This window comes from Sceloporus occidentalis, unplaced genomic scaffold (genome assembly GCF_023333645.1).
Source record: "Sceloporus occidentalis isolate IW3139 unplaced genomic scaffold, rSceOcc1.0.p SCAF_29, whole genome shotgun sequence".
Lineage (NCBI taxonomy): Eukaryota > Metazoa > Chordata > Lepidosauria > Squamata > Phrynosomatidae > Sceloporus > Sceloporus occidentalis.
In genome coordinates, this window is record NW_028317009.1 from 951,385 (window position 1) to 967,849 (window position 16,465).

General features: G+C 39.4%; 1 protein-coding gene and 1 pseudogene across 1 annotated transcript; both read right to left on the minus strand.

Annotated features, from left to right (window-relative positions):
* Positions 1 to 1,357: 1,357 nt before the first annotated feature.
* On the minus strand, positions 1,358 to 6,963 carry LOC149299091 (5-hydroxytryptamine receptor 3A-like; annotated as a pseudogene).
* A 3,985-nt stretch (positions 6,964 to 10,948) lies between these two features.
* Positions 10,949 to 16,263, minus strand: LOC149299092 (dynein axonemal assembly factor 1-like). The gene is made up of 10 exons (XM_089486582.1): positions 15,809 to 16,263; positions 15,008 to 15,099; positions 14,684 to 14,905; positions 14,315 to 14,481; positions 13,812 to 13,933; positions 13,521 to 13,687; positions 12,606 to 12,715; positions 12,191 to 12,259; positions 11,608 to 11,704; positions 10,949 to 11,040 (listed from the first exon to the last, which is right to left on the minus strand). Exons 1-10 carry the CDS (start codon positions 16,261 to 16,263, stop codon positions 10,949 to 10,951), a joined length of 1,593 nt encoding a protein of 530 aa, XP_089342708.1.
* Between the last annotated feature and the right edge of the window lie 202 nt (positions 16,264 to 16,465).

The following is a 16,465-nucleotide window of genomic DNA, read 5'->3' on the forward strand; positions in this document are numbered from 1 at the left end:
AGCTTGTTATACATGAGGTAACGCCACAAGGTTAACAAGAAAATACATTAATACAAGTTTAATACAGTGGCCAATAATCCCTGCATACTTATAACACGTGATTAAAACTCATTTTAGTATTTTTAGTACATTTTTGTATTTACAGTAAATGTTTGTTAAAAGGTCACCTTGCTTTATACTCACCTGAAATTAGGGAACAGCCGAGAGGATTATGTGGCATATTTTACGGTGTTTTGGCATAGAAAATGGCAAAAATGCTGTAAAACCTCAAAATAACATAATAAACTGCAGCCAAAAGATTATTATTTGATGTTTTTACCTCTTTTATTTGAATCTGAGAAACACACATAACTCCCACATGTTGAGTAAGTTTATTAATATCATTATTATTAGCATTAAACATTCATGCCTTAATATTGTTATTTTAATAAAATATTGAAGCCCCGTCTGTTTCTAAAATATAGAAACAGAGCTTCTATGCAAAACAACTAGGGGTTTATGTGAGGAAAAACATGTTTGAAAAGTTAAAAAGTTCCAAAAAATGTATTATCCCCATAGAAACCAGTTGAATGTGCAACATAAGAAGGTTTTGGGTTTTTTTACTACAACTCCCATTATGCTTCGTTGCTTAGCTCCTCTCAGTTGGTTCACCAACAACGGTGTGATTTTACATCACAGTTCTTTGCTCTTGCTCAAGAAATGTGTGTTTTCTTTCGACGAACAACGAAATGAAAGATGACAAGTTGCCACAATTTTATTTGTACACACAATGCGGCAATTTATAAATCAATATTATATATATATATATATACACACAAACACACATTTTAGAATATAAACTATTGTTACTACCAATGATGAGACGCACTTGGTAACCCAAATCAAGTAACTGCCGGCCTCAGATCTATTCTTTTAAAAACACAAAAACCTGTCGCCTCCTGCTGCACGATTTTGTAAGCAGTAGGATTCCGGGACATAGAATCCTGGAAATATAGAAGATGTATTCCTGTTTAAGTACACGTCTAAACGGCTTGTTGTAAAATACATGCGATGTTTACGGGGTAGTCCTGATTTTCAGTTTACGGTCCCATAATCATGTGTAGTTTCTTCATTGCTAGCAACAATGATCTCTCTAAGCCATACTGACACGACTAGATCAACTGACCAGGAACCCTAATTGATCGTTGGACAGGGTAGTTATCTACACACACACACACACACAATTTAAAAAAAAAAATAATAATCATTATGTAAATATCATTTTACACTAAATGAAATAAGGACGTTTAATACCAAAAGTAGACGCATCTTGTTCCTTCCACTTCAATGGAACATTACCAGCGCAAATCTCCAGAATCTAGCTCGCCCAAACTGCAATCACAATGGAAAACATAATAACGAGAATGATAAGGTACGCAATGAGAACCAGCCTGTCCACGATCAGTGCAGCAATGTGCCACTCGGACTTGGCCTCATCCTGGCTCTTGGACAGAATCAACCCTCGATGGATCTTCAGAACTTCTGCCAACAAGCGTTTTAATAGCTTCACTTCCAGGTTACCCTTTGACTCTTTGAAGGACATCTTGACTTTCTCTCGAACTTCGAAGTTTGTATCCGGTCTCTTACTATCCTCAGCATCTGTAAAGGAAAAGAAGGGCTTGCCAGACATCATGACTAAATAAAAAAAATGTCAGAACATAACTAGGGCATTAGAAGACTTAAGAGTTAAGCATTAGTGTTCAGATAACGGATACGGTTATAGTGCTGTCTTTCAGATAAGTGGGTTAAGACATTAATCTTCTGGTTATGTATGAAGAACAAGAGGCCATAGTTGAGCACTAGTGGTTTTGGCTATGGAATTAGGAGCAGAGAGAGTATAGTGTTATTGTGCTTAATAGTTTAATAGTTGGCCCTTAAATTAGTTTAGAAGACCAAGCCAGGATAGCAGCACTGCATGTGGGGTATCACGAAAATTAATGGTTTGGGTTTCATCCCAGACTCTATATATATTAATTTACTCACTGTTAACTCCCTCCAATGTAACCAGATTTGTATCCTTAGATTCTAGGCGGAAGCACAAGACCCGAGCCAAATGTTTCATGATCCAGATTCGTACCCACACTGGCACTTGTGGTTTTGTGGTGGAAAGTGAAAGCATGTAGGTGGCACAAATTGATCCAAGTATACTGAGCACCATGATGGCCAGACACACACAGCAAAATATACCTATATATAAATATAAAACTTTTAGTCAAGATGTGGTATTCAGCAGACCCTACACATTCTCTATACATTTTCATGAAAGTGAACCACCTGTACTATTGAGCAATAATATACGTAGAATACAAGGAACGCCACCGGGCTGATGAGCTATGATGGTTACAATGGTTTTAGTTTCAAGTGGAATTATCATCCGCAAAAGAGAAGGTGGCTATACCAGCTTCTAGTATGGAATTACATGTTATTTTGACATCAGGCAACCCTAACCCAAAGTTGTAGTATACACTTTTTACTCTTGTTGTAATAAGATTATGTGGGTATGTTTCGGAAGTCATGGCTACCTTTAATGTTGATACTAATGTATATACTGTAAGTAAATGGCAAGGATTCTTGGAAGTGGAATGACTAGGGGACTAGAGATCCCAGAAATCTTGGAAGAGTCAATAGGCGCTCTGGTGGTCCAGGAGTGGTTAGGTCTGTGTCTAGGGAGAGGCATCGATATGTTAGCCTGAGGTCCTTGCTCTCACATGTGGACCCATATGGGCCATAGGAAGAGATGTGCACTGATATCACACTAGATTTAGACTCGGTAAGCTGACATTTGAAAAAGGCGGTGGAGCCAAGAAGGAACAGGCTTTGGTGTTCTTCCATCTGCATTAGTGATTCCTCAATGCCGTCCTTCAGGAAATATGCAGGAACCTGTGTGTTAAGCGACTTAAGCGCATGCCTAGCGAATATCATTCAAATTGAATGACATACTATATGTCCATATATTGCTTAGTCCACCACTAGTACCCCAAGTCTGGCAAGTCCTATATAGTTTGACATGGCTATATTGCTTAGCAAGGAGATGGATCAGTGGGACCGCACTGCATATTAACCCAAAAGAGACTCTCAAGCAATTTAAAGCCTTCTCTGGACACCATTAATGAGGCAGGAGGAGCTGCTCAACCCTGGGGTTTTTTCCACCTTTAGGCTGTTTTCCCCTTTCTATATATTCTTACTTATAATCATGTAACGTTAAAGATTATTCAGAAGACGTACCTAAAACAGGTGGATTGTCAGAGTTTGGAAGTATGTCATTCAAAATTAGCAGGAGCACCGAAAACCCCAAAACGATAGTGATTTTAAAGCCCAGCCTTTCTTGTGTCCCCGTTTGTATGAACATACTAGCAATGTCCAATAACACCAGGAAGCAAGACGGAATGATGAGATTAAGAAGATAAACAACAGGAGCTCTTTTTACTGTTATCTGGGGATAGAGGACAGAGAAAAAGAGTTAATTGCTAAGCAACTTATTGAAAAACGTATTGATTCGTCTTAATCTATCAGTTCTGGTTCTGGCGGACCCTTTGAATGTTCGGACTGTAAGAAGCGCTGCATAAATTATTTGTGCTATACAATTAAGAGAGAGGATGATTTCCATTGAAGAACAATACAGACTATACAGTCTATAAAAATATATTATCCATCGTGTAATCTTTACATGGCATGAAGACTCACTGTTTCTTAAGGGATTGAGGTAGTTTGGTGGTGGTGTGTCAGGGCAATAATAATGATATTTGGAGCATTTATTTGTTTTGTCACTATGCAGCTGTTTTATTGTCTTTCAATTGTCTTTCATATTTACCCTATAGACCACTTGGCTGTACTCCTGTCCACTGCTGATCAACGTCTTGTGGTCCACCATAATGTCCACCAAGGCCCAGTCTCCTTTGCCGACAAAAACTTCTTTTGAGCCTTCGCTGACCTGAGAGGAGTTTGTCCTTGGCAGCATGATGATATCCGACACTGGAAAAATGGGCACGGTCACCAACGATGACCAGGAAAATGTACAGCTGCGGAGAGTTTGTCAACCTCTGGTATGGATACTTTTCCCTTTCATGACACTGGCATTGTAGAATGTAATGATCTTACAGCTTAATGTAACAAATGTTCTAGCCCTAGATTTTAAGTATGCAGGTTTGTTTTTTCTTCCTTTTTAATTAATTAACTGGCAATGTCCAACATACAATATGTCCATAAATCTAGATATAACTGGTCCACACGACCTGCTTTCATCTTAAAACGGGCATAGTTGGGAATGTATCTCCCGGTAGCCAATTTCTGTCCCTGGTAAATTCTATTAATGTCTTATTACTTACCTGAGTGAACATAGGGACCAAACGTTAGGTTACATCTCTGGATGTCAAAGGGGAACTTGTAGATGTCCAAGTTACAGGTACTTATTATCCTCAACGGCTTTGAATTAGTGATTTTGCCATTGCTTTGTAGAATGTAATATGGGATCACTGGAGACTTGTCGTCAGTTTCTGTCCTGGTTAATTGAAGATACCGCATGGATACAAAGGAAATGTTAAGGAGGGCATAGAATGAAAAGATATATAAGAAACAATAGGTGTTGTGCATTATCACCCCATAAGTATACTTTTAAAAAGTTCTGTAGCAAATTGTGGACCGTTATAAATGTTTGTAGTCTTATACCTATACATTGTACACGTTAAACATACATTTCATAAATGTATAGATCTGGTTTCCAGAATTTGTCACCAGAAGCATAAAGGGTTTTAATTCCGCAGAAATCATCCGGGTTCCATTTAATGAACTCATTTTGCCACTCCTAGAATAAATAAAAGAATACATTCAGTCGGGGTTGTCTAAGAAGTGGCTTGCTCTAAAATATTTTGAGGGTTTTGAAGAGTGAATGTATGGATATAAATGTATCAAAAATCAGTCATCTAAAATAATAATATTTTTTTTTATTATTTATACAATGGGTAGACAGGACACAACAAGTAATATATAACATAACAATTTGACTTGCGTGTTACTGCTCCTACTAGATCTAAAAGTAGCTGAAGTGATGACGGGGGGGCTCTGGCACTTTAAGGCCAGCGGCTGCCTGACGACATAAGTGCGACCGGCGGCTGGATATGCTACATTTTTAAGTTCACGTAATGTGCAGCCGGGCATATTTTAGCTGCTGGGGATTTAGGTAATGATTCATAAAGCAGTTAAAGTTAAAGAACGTCATGTTTAACGCTAAACCTCTTCAGTGAGGGTAAGTATTCAGTAGATATTAGGTAAGGAAGGAGAGTACGAAAAATATTATATATATCAAGATCTTACCATATTGAACCAGATAAATGTAGATAGTGTTTGCGTGCTTGTATCCTTAAAACCAAACAAAAAGAAATAACATTTATTGTGAAAAATATTTTTCCATAAAACTTATAGAGTGGTTACAAATCATAAAATAGCTTCACCAGCGTGGGCTTTTTCTTTCTGAAAATGTAGTCCTTAATTACACTGGCATTTTATTCATTAGTTACATTAATTAACAGTATCTGTTGATTAGGTGCTTATCGAAAGCAATATCTTAGGAATGGATGTGAGTTATAAGGGGTCTATTCTCCTATTTATGCAATTACTCTTGGGGTCTTGCTTGGCTCTTGTTTGGCTTATGATGTCACATCTTACGAATTGGTTTGAAACTATATCATAAGGCTTGTATCCAGTCTGTTACACTGAAAAATACAATATCTTATATAGAAAAGGATCTTACCAAGCTAATGACTGTGTAGAGGAAAAGGTCCAAATATACTATTGATGTTGTTCTCCAATCTTTAACTGGGCGCACATCAGTACCCGGAAGACTGGAAAAATTCAAACTTTCTAGGACATCGTTGAAACTACAGTTCTTGCTGTGACAAACACCTGGACCGCATAGAAACAAAGAGAAACGTAGACCATTACTACTGCCACACGCAGGGTACATAACTCATTCAGGTATATAGCCAACCTGGACAATATTAAGATTCCCACTTGTGTTTATGGTATCTCCTTTATTCTTTAATGCTAAGTAAATGTTGGATCGAAACATAAAATGTGACACGAGATAACAACCATTCTGCCAATCTATCCAATGCGTTTAAATTCCTTTATTGAGTTAACTTCTACCACTTGTAATTGATTCCAATTATAAAACATGACCTGACCTGACCTTAAATACGGCCAAAGTATTTTACTAGACATTATGGTCAAAGTTTTGACCTTGCTGGCTAACGCGCTGCTGACTTCGCATTTAGGAGGTGGGTTTGGGTGCATGCCTGATGCCGAGAGTCAGTGGCCCCAGGCGGCATAGTCCCGGTTTGATTTACCGTACAATTCACATGAACAATGGGCAGCTACGTGATGTGTATATAGATTTAGATTAACTAAAGTCCCAGTATGAGTGTTATCAGAAATTATAGCATGTTGCTAATATGTTACTGAGCCGTTTTCCTAATATTATGAAAGCAAAGCTTCAGGGTCATGGCATGACTGTGGCATTCACTTTGACTTTAAAACCATATCAATGTATCCATTGAAAAAAAAGTGCAAAAAACCATGTGCACACGTGACATAGCCATGTAATGTTGATTGGGCTATTCTCGGGTGATTCTGAAGCCCTTTGGGCTTCCTGCCTCCTTAGCCTTAAGGCCAGAGGATCGAGCGTTCCTTTCTCCCACAGATAATGAGAAAAACGTCTGGAAATAGGCTAGCTAAATTCTAGTCTCTGCTCACTGAGTCACACTTGCCTGACGGCAGTCTTCATAATTCTGTTTGAACACATACCAAACTAAGCTGGTGGCAAGGTGACTTTTTTCTTCGCACTCCTCCTTTTTACATGTGCACACTAGATGCCAATTCGTTGTGCAGCTGCATATCCTTACACTTCTGGTTGTTGAACTTCACCTCCATCTCCTTATTGCCATTGCAAATTTATTGACGGGACTTTATTAACGCATGTAAAATGGTAAAATAATGTGCTCGCAGACATGTAAATTTCATAGACAATAATAGGTTCATAAATATCTGTATTTTCAATCTTTAGACTAATCCATATTGGCCAGGTATGATCGCCTAAAGCAAGAACGTGCTGGGCACCTGATTATGGGGTGCGAGTGTTTTATATAGGCTTCAATTTTCTGTTTGATCACAGATGTCCTTTGTGCTACATTCTAATACCATATGTGAAACGTTGACTGGATTCCATAGGAAAACTGTTACTGGAGTCTTGACCAAGTTGACCTACTAACTTGGTTGTCTCTGACTGCCGAAAAACTAACTTTTGTATTTTACACAGTGCCCCACTTATTTGGTTATTTTCTGCTTCAGGTGGCATGTGTTTGCCATTGGCATACCCCAGTGTCATTCTATCTACTATATTTAGAATATTAACGTTCCCCTTTCAGTTAATGTTCAAGACCTGTTAGACAGGATTTTCTGAATCAAAGAAAATGACAGCTTTGACGACACAACTGAAAAATGATGAGTTATTCCTTAAGTAGTATGTTAAAGGCTAAATACATGGAGAAAACTGGTGCATCACAAATTGGATGGGGGTCACAGCAGCAGGGTCTCTACAGCTTTGGCCATTGATCCTTGTGGTCCAGTGGGGGTGGGGGGCTCCTTCCCAAACGGTATTGGTAGTGGTTGACGCACTGCGATAATGTTACCCTGCCATGTAACATTTTGAGTGGTTAAATGCATTCTTCTGCCTCTTCTGCTCTAAGGACTAAATTTACAATGGCCAATGCAGATTTCTACTGCAAAAGTTATATACCCTTCTGCCATTATCGTGACATACAATCCACAAATCCTTAATACTCTCCCAGATCGAAGCCATTAACGCTACCCCTAATCACACATCCAGCAACCCTTGCGATGGAAACTGGAACAAAGCTTAAAGATGGTATTACTTGGGTTTCCTCACCTCAACAGAGCAGCTATCTATAATGGCAACACAGCCTTTTCTCTTAATTATTTGCCTTGGGCATAAACACTAGATGAGTTAGATGCAACCTAATAATTAAATGTTTTTTAAATCAAATGATAATTATGGAGCCCGTGTTCATTTGTTTTCTCCCTGTGCCTGCTTACCCTGAAGATAATCTGACACAAGCACTTGGCTGTCTCAAGATGCTCATACTCTCTCGATTCCAAGACACCTTAAGTGGAATTATGTTATGTAGGTCATCGATAAGATCTTTCTAGTCAGCCATCAATATGGCATGACAGAGCCAAGACAATATTTGTTTTACATTTTAGATATGCTTTACCAAAAAGCGCTCAGTCAAAGCTATCATTGGATCCGAAACTCATCCCAGTTTCGCTGGCACGTCTTAGGCTGTACAAAGAGCTTGTTAGACACTCAGCAACCAAATAATGCAAGTTCCGTTGATTAAACAACCATTTCCGAAGTGAACAGGGACATCTGGCCATATTATGGAAATAACTAACTGGATACAGTGGTGTAACTTTAGTGGTAACAGGGTAAATCAGGACAAGGGTCTCAAAGAGACAGTCCACATTGCATCAATTGTTGGTCTGCGTCTAATGGTCTAGTGGTCTTCCTCCTCTTGTTTTCTAATGGTCCATTCATGTTTATAACAAATACATTGACAAGTGGAGTCCCATTCTAGCTCCTCTGCTAGAGTACCAAAAGAAACCCCCACTGGGTAAATCCTGCCTCATCTATTTAGGTCAATATGGGGACCCTGTGAGACCTGTTAGTTGCTACTGTATGTTAACACATTCTTCGACGCATATTCAAATACTGAAGATGTACGGAAATAACATCTTTGTCTAACCACCTCTTATCTACAACTAAAGAATGCACATTTTCTGCCAGTATGGGTATGAATAACTTACCCCAAAAGAAGACTGTGACAAGTAGGAACACCTTGCGTACCGACATTTTGATCCAAAAGAGTTTGTTATGCTTGTGTCCTGCTGTTGTCGAGTTGTGCCCAAGTGCTGTGTTTTGGGGAGGGATTTGAACTTTATAAATACAAAGAATGTAAAAAATGATAAAAGTGGAGAAACTTGTTTAAACGAAGGCATTAATTAGCCTCGTTCACTAGCGTTAGGACGCTTTGGTTGCAAGCGTTTTTGTTTTGGAAACGTATACCTTTGTGAACTTTTTGGCCACTTGGTGGGTCAGTTTTAAAAAACAGCCATGAGTAACAAGGAAGCCCACAATCATTAGAATATAGTGCTTTAAAGGGTAAACACAAATCAAAATATATATAAATATACCCTATGTAACACTGGGGCATTGCTTGTATTACTTGATATCTAGGAACAGTGCAGATAGACAAGGAAGAAAAAACGTGGATTTTTACGGATTCACTCTGTGGACTGCTTGCAATTCTATAACCTAACAATAAAATTGATTTATATAATGTGATTTTTATGTTTCTGCACCATTGATCCTTTGTCATCCCATAAGCCATCTGTAAATGACACAAAAGGAAGCGCTTAACCCTATCTCCTACAAAAAGTATGACGAATCTGTAAACCTTTTTGGATTTCAAATCGTATTAATCATTTTCGGCAAACAAGACCTTCACAGCATGGAAAATGCTCAAATTTCAGCAGACACTGCATGGAAGTCATTGTCTCTGAAGATGGGAGCCCTCCAAACATTAGCGAGGGCTCAATATGGTTCCCATCATCTTGTGCTGAAACTGTAAGCTTAATTAATGAAGTAATTGGGGATTGGTCTTCTGTGTTGCTTGGAGAACAGTGAAAACATTAAGCTCTCTTGCTTGGCGGGGAGTTAGGGCTTTCCTGTTGATTGAGGTTTAATTTTTGCCATCTTATGAGTTACCGGCTTCATAAAAATGTTCTTTCCATGTTTACAAAATGCTTTTTTTGATGAGAATTCACAGCACGGACATGTGACAAGTTTGAAAGGTACAACTTTTATTTGCATTTCTAAACCATGGTACCAGGCAGTAACATTATTTTAACATGAAACCGTAACATTCAACTGACACAAAAATGATTTAATGGCCCAAGAAGCCAAAAAAATGCAGTGAACATAACCAACGGAATGTAAGACTTTCAAGAAAACGTCAACTCTTGTCAACCAGCGGACACAACAGAGGATTCGAAAACGCCCTGGTTGTGTACATAAATGTTTTGGTTCTAAAATAGTCACCAATAAATGTGGGGATTTGTCATGGACAATGAGTACCTTTTATAAAGGAAGACATCACATTGAGATAGGTACCACTTGAAACCACCGCTCTGCTTATGCCTAGTAACCTATCCATCCATTACTTGCTGGCTTCCAGGTAACCAATAGGTTTGTCGTGACATTTAGAAGTCTAACAAAAGGTTCCTGACAACACGTATGTGTGGGTGGCTCTTACATGTAAAGCCTGACAGTCTAGTTGTAACCTGTATGAAAAACTAGATGATAGATACACTGGTGGATAGCTATTAACACACCACACTAAAGCCATACAGTTCTACAACATAACTTTTGAAGTTCTGATGATGGTCCTGTGGGTTTGGTCATTACTTCCTTCTAATCATCCTTGAAACATAAACAGATGCATAATGAGAATGTCTGAGGCGATTTACTAAAGGGAGAGATGGCAGAAGAGTTTGCAAAAGAGTTCACTATCCATTATGAAGAGCCAACACCATCAGGTTTCTCCAAACCTAGAAGCCCTGTACAATGCATAATATAATGTGTAAGGGGACACACTGCTGTAGCTATGCATTATAAAAGGTCTTCCAACAGTAGAGTCTCGCTGGTGTTGACTCTTCATAATGCAGAGTGATGTGCAGAAGTTCTCCTGTGAACCAGCCCTCCAGTGAGTGGACCCAATTGTGTTCTATAGAACAGTTATTGTAGTTTTGGGCTATAAAATATACAATGCAGGAAATTTCAGTCCAAGCCACATTCAATCTCCTCTTCCTTGTCCTGCAGGTCGGAGTCTACAGAATGGGTCACCATCTTGGCCTCTCTGTAGCCATTCTCTGCAATGAACATATAACACAAAATCACATTTAAAAGCTAAACACCTTTTTAGATTATTTAAAGGGGTACGAATCCCAAAGCCCTATAAAGTGCATAATGAACATTTCTAAGTAGAAATCAATATTTTTTATCCCACAAAGCTGGGAGGAAATCAGTTTCCCTTCCCACCATTTCTCCTTATAAATGGCTATACGCTAGCTAAGGTTCTTTCCCCAGCCTTCTGAAGTTATATCTGATATATATCCACAGCTACGCAAGTATTTCAAAAAGCAAGTTCATACAGCAGAACTGCATGACCTATAATTTTCAGCTAGTAAATTAGGGTGATGGTTACCTGAAAATATTCCACCCATTAGAAATGTTTTTATTACCTGGACTTTCTTTGCTTTCTGTATCTCGATCATGAATATATCCAGAATCCAGTTCCTCAATAAGTGGCCTTGATTGTCGAATTAAACTACTGCCATCCTTTGAGGCAACTATTAATTCTGGTTGACTATTTAGGTTTGTTGTCTGGTTAGTGCTTTGCTTAGTGAATATGTTAGATACACAACCCAGATCCTCACTAAAATCTATGCTCTCGTTAATTTCTTCTCTATTCCACTCAGTGTCGCTATCATCGCTGGCAACAGAAATCACTTCAATTTTTGGACGGTATATTCTCTACAAGAGAAACACATACGCATGGGTCAAGCAACCGCCATTCTTCACGCAAAAAGTCTATTTGTAGAATGCACCAGGCAAATGCATGATACGGACACCTAACAAAAGCATGGCAAAACCCCTATGAATATTAGGACCCTCATTATTAGCACGTGAGTAACATTTTAACTTCATGCTCTTTGGGTTGTAGCCAAGTCTCACATTTATGGGATGCCAATGAGGATCAAAACTGTTCGGATTTCTTTCACTCAATGTGTATTAAAGTGTATAAAAAGCCGTATTGGTCGAATGGCAAATGGTGTCTTTATTATGTGTTTTTAAACATATTTTGTAGGTCAATTTGTAACCGATGGGTTACATTTTTGTTATGATTCAAAGGGCAAAAAATCCCCCAAAACGTATGTCAGGGATCAATGAAGTAACCTACATTATATACTATGGTGCCGAATATTTTATAAGTGATGCTTAAACAATATCTACGTGTACCTTATTAGTGCTGAGCTCTTCAGCCACAGAGTGCTCTTCAACTTCCATATCCTCCAGATCTGGCAAATCCTAAATAACCAGAAAAATGACAGTACATATTGCTGAGGTATAGATATTGGGTATTCTGTCACACTATATGGCCATATGTTGCTTAGCCTACTGGGTCGATACACTCATAGGAGGAGCTTTAAATAAGATGTAGTGGTGAAAGGCATAACTGACCAGCAATCTCATTCAACTGGCTAGAGTTGACCTCATCATCATTGAATTTATATTTGCAGTACAGGACAGGCGGTTCAGCAAAGATAATGTCAATACCAGAGAATGCAGAGAATACAAGTAATAACAAAGCAGACAATAAATGACACATGGAACCAAAAAGGTTGAGAAAAAGCTGTATCTCATAGGCACCTACATCAATATATATCTTTTCGACTGTAGCCTGAAGAGGGACAGTTTCAATGTCCTTCGGATCTGTTAATTCGGTAGTCAGGGCACCTTCTCTGCTCGTCTTATCCTGCGACCCTAGAGATGAGTTAAGTAACGAAAAAGTAGAATAGGTCATTAGAATGGAACAAAAGAGAGTATCGAGGAAATGAAATGGGAATATGTATAAAAATGGGGATTAATGAATGATTTGTGACATATGGAGGGCTCTTAGAATTTTTCTCTAAAGATTGCTTTTCTTTTTATTTTACTCACACAGTTACGTAAAATATTCTAGTGGACTATATGTGGTTGCATTTAGGTACCTTTAGTGGAATGGACGCTCATAGAGTATATGTTTTCATTGTTGTGATGGTTTTGATCCCCTTCTGATATGGTTTCTGTATCATGGCATACTATGGGTTTTTCACAAGGCGGACGTTCATCTGTCCTGTTGTCTTTGGCCAGCTGGTTGAGAGGGCTAGTGGTTAAGTCATTGTCTCTGCTCGCTGTATCTTCACAAAGCTCCTTGCAGGCATCCATTGTCTCTTTTACGAAAGTCTCAATCGTATCCTTTGATTCTTTATTCCTGCAGTGAATTATTTCCTCCTCTAAACCTATGGGTTGCTCTCCTTAAAAATAAATAGCCGTGTGTGTGTATATATAATCAACATCAGGATATTGTGAAATAATAATTACTAGAAAAATGGTTACCCACTTCTTTATGTTATGAAATAAAGTATCGAGCCTGTTAGACAGTAAAGCAGAGATGCCACGTTTAATGCTGCATGAAGGGTCGGCAGCCTCTGTATATTTATCCTACTTGTTAAAAATATTTCTAGATATGTAGCTATTGCCATTTATGAAACCGGAAAAAGATACTTCATCGTACAACAAGGAGTACCTTTCTCCTCCATTTCCATTTGGTCCCTCCTCTCCTCTGCTCTCCTCCTGATCTCAGATAAAGCATCGATGCTATCTTGGATCTTCTTTCTTTCTCTGGTTTCCCACCTGTCTTGCTCTTCCTTCTCTGCTTCGCGACCCCCTCTGGCCCAGGCTTCCGCACATGCCCTGTAAGAAAAACATAAAAAACAGAATTACCTAAAAAGGCTGTATATAAATAGAAATGATGATGGAAAATACTATTGTATCATAATATTTTTATTAATTATCCCATTTTAGTGGATATTATTACCTGTCTTTTGGAAAGACTGGCCTATCATCCAGATAAGTCAGTTCTTTTAACCGGACTGTGACCGTCTTTCTGTAATTGGGAATCTTCTTAATGAGGTCATTACCCATCAGGTTCAAAACATGCTAAAAGAGAATAAATACAATTTATTTATTTTTCTTAAGCATTCATGGTTAATGGAGCAACGTGGCTAACATACCCTAGTACCTGATTTTACCAAAATATTACTTTTCAGTAAATTATTTATACGTTTTATAACAGCATTGTATCCAGTTCATTTGTATTCTGTTTTGTTGATTGTGTTGACACATAAGCAGATTTAAACTACAAAGGGCAACCAAACACAAAGACATTTCTGTCTAATTTGATTTGCAAATATACTTGTCCTCTTAGTTGGTGAACATTGCATGCAAGTAAACATTTACATTTAATGATCTTGAGAGCATATAGATAGAGTAACAGAAATGGTTGACACAATGGTAGATACAGAAAGCCATGCTACATACAAGGTTTGGCATCTTCTGGAGTACATCTAACACTGCGGGGTCATCCAGCTTGTTATGCGACAGATCCAGAACTCTAATGCTCGGGCATTCCTCTAGATGCTGTATATCTTGCACTGTATGTAACTGGTTGTGAGCAATTTGTAAAGTGGAGAGAACTGGAAGAGAAGCTGGGACAAGCACAACAATGTGTGATTATAAGAGGAGATCACAGTCGCACGTGTGAAAACCCCTCCATGAGCTACAGTATTTGGTTAAAATGAGCACCTTCACAAACAAAAATTGATGGCTCTTCGTTGCGACATCAGCTTGTGGCCCAATATGCAAAAGCACTAGTACAACCTGTTGGGGTTATAACAGAGGACAACTCACCCAAGTTCTCTATGGTCTTGATGTAGTTGTTGGACAGGTTAACAGTGTCAAGCTTTTGTAGGTGGTCAATGTTCTCGATTTTGTTGATGAGGTTTTGATGCAAGAAGAGGCATCGTAGTTCAGTCAGAGCGTTCAGATTTTCTATCTTCTGTAGGCCATTGCATTCCAGCCACAGACACTTCAAGCCCGTGTATTCCTCCAAGTTCTCAATATGCATGAATCCTGCGTAAGGTGGGAGACAAGGGGGCAGTGATGGACAAAGGCTGCATTTGTCAGTTTAGGTCCAATGGCACACAGACAGTGGTATTCCTATATGTCACATACCTTTGTAGTGAAGATATAGCGTGTCATTCAAATAAGGAGTGAGGTAAAGTTTCTGTTGCTTGCAAAGATCCCGCAAGAACGCTTTAGTTATCCTAAAAAAGGAAGAAGCTTAGGTGAAACCCTCCCCGATCAATAAAACTGAGACGATTAAGGTTTATTATGATTGTTATTTTTATTAAGTAGTCACTTGGCTTTTTTTTTTTAAATCAAGGGGAACCTAACCTGTCCCCGGGACTGAGAAGGTACAAACTAGATCCATGAATGCATGTATGCTTGGGTAACCGTGACTGCCTTTTTACAATTCAGGGTACTGTTGAGAATAAATATAAAATGAGTATCCATGCGAAGCATTCAATTCTAGTCTTCATAGAAGGCAGGAGGGGAAGTCCTACTGCACACGGATATCTATCAGTAAACCTGCAGTGAGAGTATTTGTGTCTTCATATACAACATACACAGAGGAGGACTGTGGCTACTGGATCCCCTCGAAGCTTTTTGGTTAGGCCTAATTTGGGGAAAAGTCCACATTGAGGATCTTGTTGATGGCCTGCATGCAGACTTTCCCCCAAATGCTTCAGTCCTGGATTTCGACCAGCAGCTCGATCCCTAAAGTCTTTACTGTATGAATGTAGGCTGTTGGTTACCTTGGTCCGCTCTCCTTCTCTTTGATGGTGCTCGGTGGGGAATTCACATTTTTATTATTGGTGGTTTCGTCTATAGTATCTGTATTTAAAAACAAAATGTTTATTTACATAATGCACATCACAGAGTTCTCATTAAGAAAAAAGGTCTCCTAGGCACATGCAGGGGGTCTCCCATGCAGTGGTCAGTCTCTGCTCATGCAGGGGGTCCCCTGTGCAGTCAGTCAGTCTCTGCTCATGCAGGGGGTCCCCTGTGCAGTCGGTCAGTCTCTGCTCATGCAGGGGGTCCCCTGTGAAGTCGGTCAGCCTCTGCTCATGCAGGGGGTCCCCTGTGAAGTCGGTCAGCCTCTGCTCATGCAGGGGGTCCCCTGTACAGTCAGACAGTCTCTGCTCATGCAGGGGGTCCCCTGTGCAGTCAGACAGTCTTTGCTCATGCAGGAGGTCCCCTGTGCAGTCGGTCAGTTTCTGTTCATGCAGGGGGTCCCCTGTGCAGTCGGTCAGTCTCTGCTCATGCAGGGGGTCTCTAACACAGTAACTGTGTACCTGTAGGTGCCTCTTGTCCAACCTGACAGTCTCCAGAATGAATAACTTCGGAAAAGTCCTCGATCCGCACATCACCTCCCCCTTGCCCTTCCATGCCAGCAGACGCTTCGGTTTTGGGCTGCATTGTACAGCAATTCTCTGTATAAAATAACAATTCACCAATATCCCCGGTAAGGGTTAATATGCTCGCATGCCAAGCCGGTTATCGGTAAGCGACCCGCATTAGTTTACTCACCCGCACTCGGTGTATCAGATCCGCAACAGACAAAACAGC